General features: G+C 43.3%; 4 protein-coding genes across 4 annotated transcripts; 2 read left to right on the forward strand and 2 right to left on the reverse strand.

The window, feature by feature from the left end:
* Positions 1–239: 239 nt before the first annotated feature.
* On the forward strand, positions 240–2,898 carry O0I10_012372 (uncharacterized protein; the record flags this gene model as incomplete). Its single annotated transcript, XM_058492304.1, has 10 exons — positions 240–542; positions 608–665; positions 737–786; positions 851–909; positions 968–1,048; positions 1,112–1,407; positions 1,472–1,602; positions 1,654–2,421; positions 2,485–2,581; positions 2,651–2,898. 10 exons carry the CDS (start codon positions 240–242, stop codon positions 2,896–2,898), a joined length of 2,091 nt encoding a protein of 696 aa, XP_058336942.1.
* A 3,719-nt stretch (positions 2,899–6,617) lies between these two features.
* O0I10_012373 (uncharacterized protein) lies at positions 6,618–8,171 on the reverse strand (the record flags this gene model as incomplete). Its single annotated transcript, XM_058492305.1, has 6 exons — positions 6,618–6,932; positions 7,000–7,131; positions 7,197–7,316; positions 7,373–7,592; positions 7,656–8,037; positions 8,126–8,171. The coding sequence occupies 6 exons, from the start codon at positions 8,169–8,171 to the stop codon at positions 6,618–6,620; spliced, it is 1,215 nt and encodes a 404-aa protein (XP_058336943.1).
* Positions 8,172–9,041: 870 nt separating this feature from the next.
* On the forward strand, positions 9,042–11,172 carry O0I10_012374 (uncharacterized protein; the record flags this gene model as incomplete). Its single annotated transcript, XM_058492306.1, has 10 exons — positions 9,042–9,279; positions 9,386–9,735; positions 9,796–9,902; positions 9,978–10,064; positions 10,141–10,231; positions 10,281–10,502; positions 10,579–10,615; positions 10,678–10,745; positions 10,800–10,938; positions 11,006–11,172. 10 exons carry the CDS (start codon positions 9,042–9,044, stop codon positions 11,170–11,172), a joined length of 1,506 nt encoding a protein of 501 aa, XP_058336944.1.
* Positions 11,173–11,346: 174 nt separating this feature from the next.
* O0I10_012375 (uncharacterized protein) lies at positions 11,347–14,871 on the reverse strand (the record flags this gene model as incomplete). Its single annotated transcript, XM_058492307.1, has 6 exons — positions 11,347–11,498; positions 11,553–13,344; positions 13,398–13,505; positions 13,564–13,674; positions 13,740–13,841; positions 13,936–14,871. The coding sequence occupies 6 exons, from the start codon at positions 14,869–14,871 to the stop codon at positions 11,347–11,349; spliced, it is 3,201 nt and encodes a 1,066-aa protein (XP_058336945.1).
* Positions 14,872–16,909: the final 2,038 nt, after the last annotated feature.

Here is a 16,909-nt window from a genome sequence, read left to right on the forward strand (position 1 = left end):
ATCGATCAACCCAATAAAGAAACCTATCCCACATTGTTGCCATGCAATATCAAATTCATGCTTGTAACGGTTGTAAAGCTGCAACATGATTTTCATGTATTTTGATTGGGTGGGTTCATGGCGGCGGTGATGGTGGTGAACTAAAATGGGGGATCGTCGTCTTTTGCTTGCCACACGAATAAGACTCTCTCTCTCTTCACTCTTTCTCTCTCTCGCCCCCCATTCTACTCATACTTCCCATGGCCTTGGGTCGACAGGCAGTGTTACTTGTCTCTTTATTCTTCATTGTCAAAACAACTTCTTGGGCTTGGCAAAATGCGCATTCCACTCCATCAGCACACTTGTTGGGCAAACGATCGGCACCGGTTGACGAGCCTGGCATAGACGACACCCTTCTTCAATGCGATGCTGTTAATTTACACGAGGACCAGTGTGCATTTGTACTTGAACATTGCCAAGGTGTTACACCGGGAATGATCGACTATATACGGTGGTATTATTGCGCGTCTGGTGCAGCAAGACCTATGATATTGATCATTCTGGTATGTGTCAAAGATGATGATTGCTCTTCATGGGAGATAGGTTAACACGTAGTACTTTTGTATAGTGTGCATGGCTTTTGTTTCTTTTCGGCTTTGTGGGCATTGCTGCATCTGATTTCTTCTGCAAGTAATTTAGCAAAGTGGTGGGACTCACAATGGGAAGATGGATGGCTGACCCATAAACCTATCGATAGGCCCCAACCTTCAAACAATCGCTTTTGCTCTACGCTTATCCGAAAGCTTGGTATCTATCGAATCGCTTGCAAACGACACACACACGCACTCGAATTACTCATCTGCATGAATAGACTGGTGTAACATTCCTGGCGTTTGGAAATGGAAGTCCCGATCTATTCTCGACTTTCAGGTAAGAGGATCACCATAGCCATGGACTATTATAACCTGTATACTGATTCCCTCGTTAGTGCCATGAACTCGGATATGGGATCATTAGCATTGGGTGAATTAGTAGGTGCTGCAGCCTTTATTGTCAGCGTCGTGGCAGGGTAAGTAGGCAATCAATCCTTATCACTATGTAACAAGAGGCTGACAATGTGAGAATGCGATAGATCCATGTGCGCCATCAAACCATTTCGTACCAAACGATTCAGCTTTATACGTGATGTCAGCTTCTTCACAGCAGCCGTTCTTCTTATCATGGCCATTGTAGCCGATGGACTGATTTACCTCTACGAAGCTATCATCCTCATTGTATTTTATATCATCTACGTCTTGGTGGTGGTGGGTGGCAACTATGTCATGAAGAAACGATCCAATTATCTGAATCTGGTGCAACGTGCGAGACTGGAATATGAAGAGAATGGACCCGAAGTAGACAACTTGCTACGTGGCAATGATTGGTACGGTAAGAAAATCGATATTCTCTTTTCTCTTTTGGTGGATGGATATAGGATTGACAACCTCAATAGGTCAAGATGTGCAGGAAGATGAAATGGAGCTTTATGATGAAGGATTTGAAACGGAGGGATATCAAACCGGTCGACGTGGTACGACACACCCCAAGCTGCGTATTCGTACATCCTTGTTTTCAGCCATAGAGGTAAGTAGAAAAAAGCTTACTTTTCTCCTTAATAACAATTGTTATGCATAGTTTCAAGATGTGGTACGATCATTACAACATGCGAATGCAAGAGCAAGTGGTTTCACACGACATCACCATCGACGACGAGAATCGGATCAAGATATCAGTCAAAGTGTTCCTCTCAGCTCACGTAACGAACCCTCTCGTCCAACAACGCCTGTATACCCATCACGTCCATCACGACTATATCACTACTTTGCAAAGATCGGCCTCGATCCTCAGCAAGTGACATTTTATTTATTCCCATCGCTCGAGAACTTTTCAGAGAAATCCATTTACAGCAAAATCAGCTCACTGATATCTGCACCTGTCATCTTTTTGCTTGCCATCACCCTCCCTGTTGTCAAGGAAAGCGCCGTCCAAGGCGTGGTTCTCGATGAAGATGCATTGGAGATGTTGCAGGATATCCCGGATGAGCCTGTGGATATGAATGAATTAGCTGAATCGCGAGCTACATGGAACCAGTGGATGACAGCTGTTCAACTTGTATGTGCGCCCATCTTTGTCGCTACCGTTTTTGCTGTGAATGATGTTGTTCCTGCAGCCATTATTCTTCCTGTGGCAGCTGGATTTGGATTATTGATCACGGTCGCCTTCAAACTCACCACATCGCCTCTACGTCAACCACGGCTCTATTGGATGATGTCGTTTGTTGGATTTGCTATTGCCATGGTTTGGATTTATGTCATTGCCAATGAGGTGGTCAGTGTGCTTCAAACGGTGGGCATGGCATTGGGTATCAGTGATGCGATCTTGGGCTTGACGGTGTTTGCATTGGTAAATAGAGATGCAAGGTTGTGTACTGGAGGAGGAGGATGATTTTATTAACGCATACAATAGGGTAACAGCTTGGGTGATCTTGTCGCCAACGTCACCATGGCCAAAATGGGCTATCCAATGATGGCTATGAGCGCATGTTTTGGTGGACCCATGCTTAGTAAGTGATGATGGATGAGAATGGCATCATAGGATGAAGGTTCGTTCCTCACACAAAACGCAAACATAGATATTATGCTAGGTGTTGGCATTGGTGCCACCTTTGTGACGACCGAAAGGAATGCTCCTTATCCTATTGAATTATCCACGACGATTCTTGTATCAGCAATTGGGTTATTGGTGGTGTTGGTTTCGCTTCTTATCCTGGTCCCCTTGAACAATTATCGAATGTCCCGTATATTTGGTATTGGATCAATAGCCGTGTATTTGATATGTACAGTAATCAACTTGGTAATCGAGATCACCGGCAATCATTGATCCCCTAAATAAAATGTATATTGTTACACGCACCGGAGATAATATGATTCGCTAAGCGGATGTCAAAAAAGTTTTCCATGTCTTTATAAACAGCCGACGAGGGTGCAGTTGGTGTTTTTCTTCTTTACCAAGGGCGTGATATTAGAGTCGTAGCTTGTGCAAAGCTTACACAATAGGCCTGGCTGCGCTAATCATCCCCGCGAAAGAACCCTGGTGTCTTTTTCCTTTGGGAAGAAGCCCAGGTGTCTTGGACAACAGTATCGTTGCAACCTTTCAGTACTGCTTCGAGCTATCCCAACGACACAAACATTATCTCTTACAACTCTCTCTCTCAACTCGAAAGAAAATGATAATACGCGTTCCTAGTGAATGACCATTGGAATCATAAACATTCAACAACGGTTCATTAAACAACTGCTCCAACTTGGCACTTGTATGTGGGATGATGGAGGATGACAAAGCCACCTATGGGAAGTGTATATGTGGGCTCGCCTACAATAATGAAAGCTGCTGGATCGGTTGGTGTACTAATCACCAAAGGTAGTAGGTATCTCTCTCAAAGCGTAATGAAAGGGCTAGCGACGCGAGTTGCTCGCTTTGCTCGTAAACTCTTGATTTCTAGCTGTATGGCTTAACACTGGCTATGGAGTAACGTTTATTACAACCTCGTAGAATCCATATTTATAGAAGGTTGCAAAGCTTTACCACCTAGGAGACTACCTCTGTAAAAAAGCTTCCCCTCGAACAATGTTCACTGCAGCGGAGAAAGCAATTTAACATCATATACACAAATTCCCATAGTGAAGTGGGCTATCTTTATTAGCGTGTCCGAGAGCATCTTCAAACCAAGTAATGAATAAGAGATGGGTAATCACAATGCTATCCATGTAATTTATGAATTCATAATAAACTACGAGCTAACACCCACTTCTTTCCAATTGACACTGTTACCCAATCCACTGCATGGGGAAGATGCACCTGCTCCAGATATTTATTTCCATGCTTCGATTGTCTCGATCCGAGCTAATTTGACGGAGCCACGTTCAAACAAAGAAAGATCAGTCGAGGTAGATAGCCCTACATGTATATGGGCTGGTGTATTCTCTCTTTGACCGTAGCTCAGCCAAATCAGCTCGGATCAAGAAAGTTGAATGATGGAAATGATGGGCTGAAGGAGGAGCATTGTTCCATTGTGATGGAATAGACAAAAGCTGCGAATCGATAGAAGTGCATGTTAGCTGCCAACTATGAGCTATTGCTGATCAATGTATACAGTATCATCCATTGACCCTTCGAATCATGCAAAAGAGTTGAGTTACACAAAGAAGTCCTCCTGCATCGTTTGCTCTATCATCAGGGTCCAGCTAATTCACAATGAACAAGGGCACTTCTCCTATAGCACCACGCCTATAGCATATGTAAAACATAAAGACACCCATATCTCAAAACAATACAATGAAGCCTGGGGTCTTTATGTTTTACATATGCTATAGGTGTGGTGCTATAGGAAAAGTGCCCTTGTTCATTGTGAATTAGCTTGACCCTGATGATAGAGCAAAAGATGCAGGAGGATTTCTTTGTGTGACAGAGACAAAAACTCAGGGCTTGAATCAATGCATGATACTTTTGCAAACTTAATTCCCTGTTTTAACTGTCAGCTAATAGGTACCTTCCTCCCATTCACCATTGTTGCCCAATCCAATGCATGTGAACCATTGCCCTGCTCAAGCCCAGCATGCACACCATTCAAGTTTCTTGATCCGAGAGGATTTGACTGAAAAATGCTCAAACACAGAAACATCATCCAATATCAGAAGAATCAAATTGGTAAGTTATTTGTAAACTGCCACTTGATAGCCCTTTCCTCCCATTCACCTTTGTTGCCCAAACCAATACACACGATCGATTGCCCTGCTCCAGCCCATCATCCCCATCCTTCAACTTTCTTGATCCGAGAGGATTTGACTGAAAAACGCTCAAACACAGAAGTATCATCCAATATCAGAAGAATCATTTTGCAAAGTTATTTGTAAACTACCAGCTAATAGCCCATTCCTCCCATTAGCCTTTGTTGCCCAAACCAATGCATGTGAACGATTCCCCTGCTCCAGCCCATCATCTCCATCCTTCAACTTTCTTTATCCGAGTGGATTTGACTGAAAAACGCTTAAACAAAGAAACATCATTCAACATACTTTAATTTCCAGTACTCTCCTCTCCTACTTCTTGACTCTTCGTCCCATTCTCAACTGCTGCCCCATTCAAGCACAACTACCACCTGCGAACGATTGTCCTGCTTCAGCCCATCATGTCAATCCTGCAACTGCCTTGATCCGATTGTCTTTGACTGAATGGCATGTCCATGATGCGTACACAGCCTTTTTGTCACTCTTCTACAACACACGCCTTCCTTGACACTTCACCCTCTCTTGCACGCTCCTCTATCACAATCAAATGTAGCAGCATCCATTGCAGCAGTTGCCATTAGCAAGGCCTCTACTCCATTGTCTCAAAACGGCGATCTTTGCTTGCAGCGACGTGCCTTGCAGCCGTTGTTACGTGACAGCAGATAGCCATCATATAGAAGCAGCTTTATTTACGTGTAGCAACTTGCTTTCAATACATACGAGTTATTATGGATATGAATATTGGTTTGGTGCATGGGATGGAAGGATTCGGGTATATACAACGTGTGGAAAAAGAGCCCTGTTCTTATGCATCCATTGTCAACTTGACCTTGATGTTTTCGTCCTGAACGATTGATGCACCCAATTATCGACCCTACCAGGCTATCTCTATGGCAGCTACTATCATCATCCTTTGTGCAACCTGGCAACCATCATCATCCAACTCACGTCCATCCATTTTTACCTTTGAACAATGCTCACCAAACGATAGAAACTTCTCAACTCGTTATAGCTCCACTCCCCCATTTGAACCATATCGCTGTACCTTTCAATCTGTATCTTAGGAACGATGTTGGATTAAAGGCTTATCTTAACGAATACGGGATTGCGTTGGTCAACCATTTCTTAGTTCTTTAGTGTAAGAAGCTTCCCTTCTCATGAGTTGGACCTCGTTGTATACTAGCACGTGATGGATTGTATTATAGAAAGATCCATGGTACGGTAAATGCAGGATGTAAAAGTACATTCACTTGTAAATGCTGTGATAAAGGAAGAATGAGAGAAAGAGAAAGGGCATGATTGGTTCATTGTGCCTTGAATAATGGGTGCATTTGATAATACAACTCATCTCCCTTTATTGATTACATCTTGCCGATACATTGTCTCGACCTTGTAGGATAGCTGTTTTATTGATACACGGCGGAAGACGTCAACAAGGCGACTCATCCTACCGCCAAGGAATACCATTGCCCTATTTTATGCAATCTCAGCGGAGTCATGCGAGATCCTTTGTAACTGTATTTGCCATCAAAGCGTGTGGCTGTCATACATAGCTCTCTCTCTCGTGTCGTGTTATTCGTCATTTCAGCAAACCGTATGGTATATAACACAATCATAATATAGACATATCACGCCTTGATATATACGCACTTGCCATCACATGAATGGAACAATCAACCTGATGCAATTGATGTGTCACAACAGCTTGTGTGATTCATTAACCATTTTGAGCAGACAATGACATTGTTGTTCATACATGTTTCAACAGCCCATGTGTGTGTGTGTGTGTGAATTTATTTGGAGATGGTCATGTCATGCGGCTGATGTGGATGATAACATTTTCTTGTTATGGGGACGATCATAAATAAATCCATCATCGTCATCTGCCTTGATCACAGTATAATTGTAAGAAGACGTAGCAGGGGGTGGTGGCGGGCTAAACACCATATCTTGTTTTGTATAATCGTAAGGTAAAAAGTGGTCTTCGACGATTTGTCTCCATTGGGCGTACTCAGTGACAGGTGGGTGGTCTGATTGTGAAGTGCGTAATCTTCGACTACGTGGTTGTGGATCATCCAAGAGCATCTCTTCAATTTCATGCACAGCATCAAAATGAAAAGTCTTATCCTAAAAGCAATCAATCATGAGCTTTTTCTTTTACCTTGTCATCATTGTCATTATCATTGTCGCTTACATTGGGTATATAAGGCGGTACAGCTTGTTTCGATTCAAGTGCATCCCAATCGAGACCTGCAAACCATGGATGCAATTTGAATTTTTCAAAACTCTTGAAACCAAGTCGATTGTTGGGGGACTTTTCGAGTAACTAGAAAAAGAAGAGGCATCAATATGATAACGCATAACATGCCATTTACTACAACTACTACATACTCCTGATATCATGTTCACACAGTCGGCTGATACAATCTGATACACATTGGCAGGGAATTCAAGTGGAGTGTGTAAAACGGATTCCGCCATTTGATCGTTGGTTTTGCCTTTGAAAGGTCGCTATCATCCATGCATAAGTGATCTAGAACGCCACAAAAAAAATCCTGTACACACACCTTGCCAAATAGTAATTCATAGGCAGTGACACCCAAAGACCACCAATCGACTGAGTAATTGTAACCTTGTTTACCAAGCATTTCAGGTGACATGTAAGCCATCGTGCCCGCTGTTGTAAAACGTAATGGTTTTTGTTGAGAGAATCCAACCGCCACATTGAAATCAGAAACGTGAGCATGTCCTCGTGCGTCTAGTAAGATGTTTTCGGGTTTGATATCTCTATTCTTTGTGTTAGTGGAAAACAGGACGCGTTTCAGAGTGGGCGTGTCTCATATTGATTACCTGTGAGCAATACGCCGGAGATGGAGATAATGAAGCGCCAATGCAATTTGGGCAACATAGAACCGGACTTGGAGTTCCTTGAGTGGACCGCTCGTATCCAACAAGTGCCGTAAATCACCACCCAGCATGAGATCAAGCACCATGTATAAAGTCTCGTCATCTTGAAATGCATACCGCAGGTTGACAATGAGAGGGTATTCGAGTCGTTCCAAGAGGCGTCGTTCACATAAAATGGGTCCAACACATTTGCGCTGAATGCAACGATCCTTTGACGTGTACTTTAAGGCATATTCACGTCCGGTACGCTTGTGTCGTACTATGCGAACTTTGAAAAACGAGCCTCGACCCACAGCACGTAGTTGATAGAAATGATCGAGATAGACTAATAATAAAATTGAGTATGATGCATATGTGTGTCTACGTATGTGCGTGTGTGGAGATGATAATAGCTGGGATCGACATGTTACTACCTTGACTATCAAAATCAATATCCCCTTTACAACAAACAGCACCCATTCGAGAAGAAAGAAAGAAAGATGAGTAGGACAAGTTCACATTCCCTTCCTCTTTACGAAAAGATCTTTTTTTTCCTTGTCTCTCCTCACTTTTGTGTAACGCGTTGTGTCCCCATGGTTCATTGTTAGCTGCCGTGTACCATGATGATCATTTCAAACGAAATTTCACATCACACACACACGCTATTCAGCACATGATTCTGCCCCATTCCATCTTACATTAGCATCACTTGCCAATATAAAACCATTTCCTATCTTGATTATCAACAAGGATGAATGACATGATGCGACTATGACAGATCGGAACGCTATCCCGGATGCCATATTATTGCTGTAGTTAGGTTATATGACACCGCAGCTGGCCTTTGTTGCACACATTTACCAGCCGCCCATCATCTTGTATCTTTTTTCATTTAAATCGTGTGATTCTGCTTGTATAAAAGAACAGTTGATTTGAGTTGCAACAGCAGAGAGTTGAATGTGTGTCATTGTCTACTTTTTCATGCATGACATGTCACACACACATACACACACATCCTACAATCAATCATCATCATTCGCCCCATTGACACAATCTCCTTGGCAATCCTCCCCCGCCCCCCACACAGCCATCACCGTCATCACTGTACCATATACGGAGGCGGATTTATGTTCACTACAATGCTCATTCTCTCTCGCTCAAACATAATCCACTCACGCATCATCCTTTGCATTCATATTGTGTGCGGGATTCATTCTCAGCATCCGTCGTCTCTCTCTCTTCCTTTGCTCTTTTTATATTACGCTCCTACACACTCCCTTGCTTTTCGGTTGAATCGCGACCTCTTTTTTCTTTTCTTTTTAAACAACTTCACTCCCTTTGTGTACGCCAATGGGCACGACGAAAAGTCGTAAATCTAGGCGTAACAATTCGAGACCAACTGCCTTTTCTTTTTTATCCAACATTTCCTTGGGCAACGAACAACAACAACAACAACCAGCTGATCGACAAGTTATCTCTTCTGCCATTGTCAGTCCCGTTTCTTTGGAATCCAACCATGCCAAAAGCCTTGAATCCATTCATAACGACCATGACACAACAACAACAACCCATGCCATCCATTCTCAAGGTAGTAGTCAATCACAACACACACACACGTACACACACCAATGGACTCCCCCCTCTCTTCACGCCCTTCACTCACACGCACAATCTTGCATTGTTTTCTATTCTAGTTGTTGGATCGCTGCACTCTACCGATAGCAACCATGGTTCAGAAGAACATGTATTTTCCGGAGCAGCAGCTACGCACGGCATACCATGCTCATCCACCGCTGCGCCACCATCTATGGCAACCACGCCATCCGTTATGACAACGGCAGCAGCAGCAGCTTCAGCAGCAGCAGCACCAGGATCACTCCTAAGTCAACAATTGAAGGAACACCACAAAGTGGCGATGCCATCTCGTCGCCGATGGTCGGTCGATGAAGACGATGTACAACATCATAAATTGACTCGAGAGGACAGCGAACGTCCCATTGCATCGGAAAAGATCAAAAAGAAATCACATCATGCCGATAAGGAGGCAAGTGCCACTATCACTCACATTCTTTGATCGTCGCTAATCTCCTCCCTCCCTCATTAGAACTATCATGGCGGTCTCCTCTCAGTCGTACGCTATTACACTGACAAAATCCGTTTCCCTGCTGGTAAACGCAAGGCAGCTGAAGAATCCATCAATCGAGGTTATCTGTATGTGTATCTATTCTTTATCATGAGGGGGGGTGGACATGGGATATTCATCTCTCTCTCTTTCTACACTTGTAGACATCAGCAATTGGCCAATCATGATAGCAACAAACGCCGACATGCACTTTCTTATGCACATTTCTTGGCACCTTCCTTTTCCTTGGAGTAAGTAGTAGCATTTCGCCCTGCTATATACATACACACACACACACACACATGGTTAACCTATTTGAATCTGTAGACAAGATGCAAGTCGCTGCAATAGCACGTACGATGCTTATTTCCTCGACAATGATACATACAACCGATTCGGTCTTTTATCTAGCTCTCAGGTAATGATTTATATTTGGGTATCTCTGCCATGTCAACCACTTTTATCAGGGTACAACGACTGCGGCTGCAGGGAGCCATATGCGACCTTCGGATATGAAACGCGAGTTGAATGAACAATTTCGTTTGAAACATCCCGAAATATCACCCGAGATCACCTTGAGCAAGATCCGTGCTATCAAGTTACATTTGCTTGAAATTGCAAAAACGGTCGATTTGGAGATTTCCAGTGTGGCCCATGCATTTGCCTACTTTGAAAAATTGGTCATGAAGGTAAGAAAGAAAAAACTTGCATGGATGGGATGGATGGATGGATAGGCAGAGACTAAATCCACTTTTTTTTTTCTAGAATGTGGTCACCAAAAAGAATCGAAAGTTGATTGCAGGTATGTGTATACAGGATCAATGGGGAGTCCCGTGCTTGGTTACTTACTCACATCACCTTTAGCATGCTGCTTATTTTTAGCCACCAAAGCGAATGAAGCAAAAGGAACATGGTTTGAACCATTATTCGAGGTACAGTAGGGGGGAGTGCAATGAATGAGTTCAGGGAATTAAATCATTGTTTAGGCCATTGATGATGAATTGGATGTGGATTCAAAAGAAGTGCGTGATCACGAGTTTGCTGTGTTTGCCGATCTTGAATTCAACTTGTACATTCCGACAAGCGAATTTATGCCGCACTTTGAAAGGATATTCCAAGCCATGGGTAAATAGAACAACGTTCTTTCATCCCATTCACAGCGTATATTAACCTCAGCCATCGATTTGTATAGATTACAAGAGTGTGGAAGAATACCTTGGTAGTTCGTCATTCTACAAGGTGGATCAATCAACAAAAGGAACAGCCATGCATTACAGCTCAAAACCAACAGCTATTCATGGGATCCATTCATTCAGCAGCAGTAGTAGCAGCAGCAGTAGTAATAGTAGTATTGAATAGCATTAAAGTATATATATGATAAAAAAGATTCTGTATTCGGGCATGTGTGTTACTCAATAATTGGAAGGAGCATGTACTATATAAAAGAAGTGATAAAAAAAGCGAGAGGAAAGGGCAGGGAAAGAAGGAGGAGGAGGAGGAGGAGGAGAAGGAAGAGTAGTAGGCGGAAAAGGATTAGCTAATACGTGATGTGTTGTTGGTTGGTGTAGGCGTATCGGTACGTTCACTCTTTACGGAAGCGGTATCATCTTCGGAGGGGCGTGGTTGGGATGTGGATAGCGTTAATTCATCTACTTCTTCATCATCTTCATCCAAAACAGGAGGACCTATTTAAATGCCATTAGTATTTATCATCAACCAGGCAGACATGCCATACGTACCATCCATGTTACGTTCCAATTCTACAATAGCGTTGGGTGCACCATCGACATAGCTGATACTGTTGCGATTATTTCGACCATATTCGTCGCGTAATTTGAGTGTGGATTTGCGACTCAATCCAGATGCAGGTTGTTGTTGTTGTTGTTGTTGAGACGTGGTAGATTCATCTTGATTTTGTGTGGTAGCTTCTTCTTGTTGTTCATCATCATCTTCCTCATCATCTTCATCTTCAATCATGCGTGGAGCAGCATCACCATCCTCGGTCGTGCAGAAGACATACTCAAACTCGCTCATGAATAAATTGAAAATCATGGCAGGCACACCAAGGGTAGGTGAAAATACAATGCTGACATTGCGTACGGTCATTTTGTTGATATCCGAATGTTGAACGACACGAATCAAATGGGCCGTCAATGCACGTAGCAACGTGTAGTGAGCCAAGGGTAACTGGGAAACCAAACGACCAAGCTCGTTGACACGATCCTTGCGGTCCAATAAATCAATGACATGCAAAAAGTCGCTGCGGCGTTCACGTGTAAGCACACTGGTGGGTAATTCACGTAACCACATCTTGAGTAAACCAGCAATAGCATGCACATCGTATTCTTCCTTGGAAGCCAACAAATTCACATCCCCTTCACGATTAAAGCGTTGTCTCAAATTCTTCATGACCGTGCTGCTGCCACTCAATCGATAAAGACCTTCTTCCATCACAGCATTCTTGGCATCCAAATATTCAATGCATCGATAGACCACAGAGGGCAATTCATATCCTTCCACCACACGTGATACGCGAACGGCTTCTTCCAAGGGTATACCAAAGACTTGTTTCGGTGAGGGTCCTTCAGGTTGCTTTTGATGGCGGTCTGAGGACTCGTTGGATGATCGGGATAAGAAACTTCGGAATCCTGAGGGTGCAATACTTGCTCGTGTTGTGCTCGTGGTGGTAGTAGAAGCTGAATCGGTGGTTAATGAATTGGATGTTCGAGGAGCAGGTGGATTCTCGGTACTGTTGTTACTGCTGCTGCTACTGCTGAACATTTTCTTGCCCCAAAATGTCATCCTGTTTGCCTTATTCTTTGTCTTTTTATCAGGCATCTCATCAAGAATGTCTTCACTGGTACGTCCACTTGAAGGGGATGGAGCACGTGTTGGTATAGGTGGTGGCACTGCTGCTGCTGATTCTTCACTCGTAGTACTAAGATTGACCATGGAGCTACGACGCATAAGAATAGGTGGTGGTGTATGCAAGTTACGGCCATGTGGAGGTAATTGCTGATCCAAACTAGTACGGCCATAATCGGTTGTCCATGCAGCAGAAGGTGGTGGTGGTGGCATACCACCCGCATTGGAAGGTAAAGAAGATGATAATAAGGAAGAATCGGTGCTATCACTTGACACAGAAGGTGTAGGGCCAACACCACTACTGATAGCCATACCCACTACTACGCCTTCAGGTTCCTTCACTGTAGGCACCACATCGCCCTTGGATGATTTACGTGGTTTATCCTTCTTGTTGCGCTTATTCTCCTTGACAAGGCTGGCGGGTGGGTCATTGTCAAAGTTGATATTTTGGATAATGGCTTCAACCCATTCATCACGATCTTGGTCTGATTCTGCACATAGGATATGACGCACCACATTGGATGAACCAGCACGCTTTTGTTCAACGAGCAAAAAGGCATGACGATAAACGCTATTGTTGTCATCGGCCGCTGGTGTAACACCTGATGTCTGACGGCCAATCTGGGCATTGGTGAGGCGGATCGTGCCTAGTTGATTGCCATCCTTCTATTTACAGTATAAGTATATATGATAAATGCCATCATGCTATAGCAACTTACCGATTCGAAGTAATCAATCACATCACCATTCAATACAAAGTACCGCGATTTCCATCCACCAAAATTCTTGCCCCGCTTGGTCAGGTAGCCTTCCTTCATACCAATTGCCTAAAATGACCAAGGTGAGTGAGTTTGCAATGTATCACCACTCAAACCTTCTTTTTACCTTTCGGTATACATCATGCTCAATGACGTTGGTACTCAAGAATTCACAAAGGTCGGACATGTCTTGCCAAGGAAGCGAAAGTGCATGTTGTAAATATTGCTCCAATGCCAACTATGTATGTACATGTATGAATGAATGAATGATCTACAAGGTCCCTTTTCTTTCGCTCTCTTTACCTTGCGTTGATCCACTTTGCTGGGAGCATGCGTAGTAAACATGGCCTTGTCAGGTAATTTTGAGATTCTGCTCGTGACTTCTGGATTTGGTTGTGCCTTGAGCTAAATTGATTAAGGTTAGACTTGCATCACATTGGACAAGACCTTTTTTTTTTCTTTTTGCTTTTGCGGCATATTTTCTCTCTTCTCTTTTTACCTTTGCATCGAGATCCAAAAAGTCCGAATAACGTTTTTCCACACGCCAAAGCTCATCAAAAGTAGGCTCCTCGGATCGACCAATGGCAATGATGAATGAAATGACTTCTTTACCACGTTCATTGGTCTTGATGGTAGAACCCGTGACCTTGATGTAAACCTCATTGACGGAGAAACTAGAACCAGCATGCTCGATATGATCATGTTGTTGTTGTTGAAATGGTTCCTGAATGGTGGGCACAGCAAGTGGATGATGATAATGATCCATGGGGGGTGTTTCAGAGCGGGATAAACCAGATGACGGAATGATGCGGGGAAGAGGCGGTGATGCAGCGCGCATAGTTGGGTCGTGTTCAAGAACCGTACGTGGAGGAGGCATCATACTTTCACGAGCCTTTCTACGTCTGGCTTTTTCAGTAGGTACAGGCGATGTGGGTGGTGATGTCTCCATATTCTTGACCGATCGAATATCATCCGCTGGTACACGTCGAAAAGGAGATCGTGGTGGTGGCACTGGGCTACTGCTACCACTGCTCGAAGGTGTAGTAGCACCTCCTCCTGTTGCTGCTGTAGCTGTTGTTGACCCTGTACTCAAATTACTGGTAATGATAGTAGGTACAGTAGGTGGTTGTTGTTCAAGGGGTGTGGTGGCATCGTCTGCTTCAGCAATCTCTCGTAGCATTTCGGGCGAGATGAGGATCGATGTATAGCGTTGTCGTTGTGTACGCATGCCCATCTCCTTTTCGAGGGCTTGATACTTGTCAAGAATACCATCTCGTTCAATGGCCAGTCGACTATTGTCCTTTTGCAAGTTCTGAATCATGACACGCTGCTTTTCGACAATCTTCCAAAGCTGCTCATTCTGCGATCGCAAGTGCACAAGCTCATCTTCAGCAGAGACGTGTTCGCCCTGTTGTCTTTGCTGCTGTTGTGACATTGGAATTATCTATTGTCTCCTCTAGCGGACGCGTTGTAATATGTAGAAGATGTGTCGTTGTTGTTGTTATGATAATAGACTGAATTGATGATAATGATGATGGCGATATATGAAAGAATGGAATGGGGAATGGGTTGTTGGACAACGATAGAAAGAAAAAAAGTGAATTACAAAAAGAGGATGAATGTGCTGAACATAACACAAATTGGTTGTCTGGACACAGATCGAACCATACCAAAAGCGTCTCATGTTGCACAGCTGCCAAATGCTATTATCCATTTCCCGCTCTCGGTAAAAGGAGACAAAAAGTGGGTGTGCGTGTGTAAGGTGGAGAACAGGAGGAGGAGGAGATCATTGCCACACATGATATCCCAGACGACCCAACTTTATGGATAATAGCATCTTTTGATAGCTAGCTCTCTTCATCAAATGGCGTCATGTGTCACGTCCTCCTCCTCCGTATCACTCTTTATTCTCTTACGTTTCTTGTTATTGTTGATCCTTTCAATGACAGGACCAGTGACACATAGGAGCAAATGCTGCAGGAGTACAATAGTAGTAGTAGTCACTGTTAACCAAATTGCCCAATTATATAAATTGCGACAACAGGGTAACATCGAGGATGGTGCTACAATCATTGTTTAACAACCAATTTATGCATCCATGTATAGGTGGATGTCGTTGCTGGTACTTTGTACCCATACATAGTCTGTAAATTGGCTGCTAATTAGCAAGGCATAGAAATCATCTTTTTAGTGTCATTGCCTTACTGAGGAGTCTATATATGAAACGTCTCCCTAATGCAAGCAACATTTATTACATGTGGCTGAAACTATAAACGTTGTTGTATCGATAATGACCCGATAGCAGTAACCATTCTTGATCTGTGCCTCGACTTTTTGACACATCACATGATTTCAAGCACCGTTTCCACTCGTTTCTAGAAATCACACGCATGCATTTGTTCAAACCTGAGAGCTGATATGATGATGATAATTTACATTCAACGTACACATAATAAAGGTGTAACGAAACTATCTCCTTAATCGCGGTGGTGCTCTTGTAACAGCATGACATACGATGCTCAAGTTGTCCTTTCTTGACCATGGGATTGCACCAAACCAACATCGCAATAGTGCTCACTCATGGCCCACAACCTCTTACGTCGTGAAAATATAAAAAGACAATGGACAATACAAGTTACGACCGGATCGGATTTTTATGTTTTCTTTGTCTCCTCGTTGTCGTGTTAGTTAATGGCCCCTTTATGTCCTGGTCTTCATCACTTGTTCATTCATGTCATGTTGGTACCCTGCCCATCTTTTGCTATACGCCATTTTATGGGCCCCTTTTTCTACCATCCAATGGTTTCAGCAGCTCCCCTCATTACTGGTATGCTGAACAAAGCCCCACATGTGATTAAGAAGCACATGTTAACGTGACCAATGTTTCGGCTTAGGGCAGTTGGAATGTCGTTTGCAACTTTTTTATTGCAAACAATAAACGATGGGTCACTTAACACTCAATGGTCGGGCTCTTTATAATCGATAAATGGCATGTTAGCATCTCCTTTTAAATACGAAAGGCTTGACATAGATCCACAATATTTACAACCTTCAATAAAAAAGTGACCCATAGACGTAGTAAGGAAACTTGAGCATGTATCTCCAAATCAGCAATGCATATTGTATGTATGTGACGTTGTCGCGTTGGATGATTACCACGGTAACCAATGGTATACACCTTTTTGCATCGTTGCATCAAAGGATGACGCTTGTTGTTGCCATGGATTTAAGTACATGCTCCCTGCAATTGAATCTATTGTATGATATGCCAGATGCTAGTAGCAATTGTCAGCGTCGAAGGAAAAGGTGATGCGTGTCGATCCAGGGCATATAAATAAACGTTATCGAATGGTCTATTACTTTTTTTTTTCGCCTATGGCATTCTCGATGTGCAAAACAAAATACACAACACCAATCAAGGTCAAATGTCGGGGTATTATGCGCTGGCGCAGCAATATTCCTTTTGACAACAT

The sequence above is a fragment of the Lichtheimia ornata genome (assembly GCF_029851405.1).
Source record: "Lichtheimia ornata isolate CBS 291.66 chromosome Unknown scaffold00123, whole genome shotgun sequence".
Lineage (NCBI taxonomy): Eukaryota > Fungi > Mucoromycota > Mucoromycetes > Mucorales > Lichtheimiaceae > Lichtheimia > Lichtheimia ornata.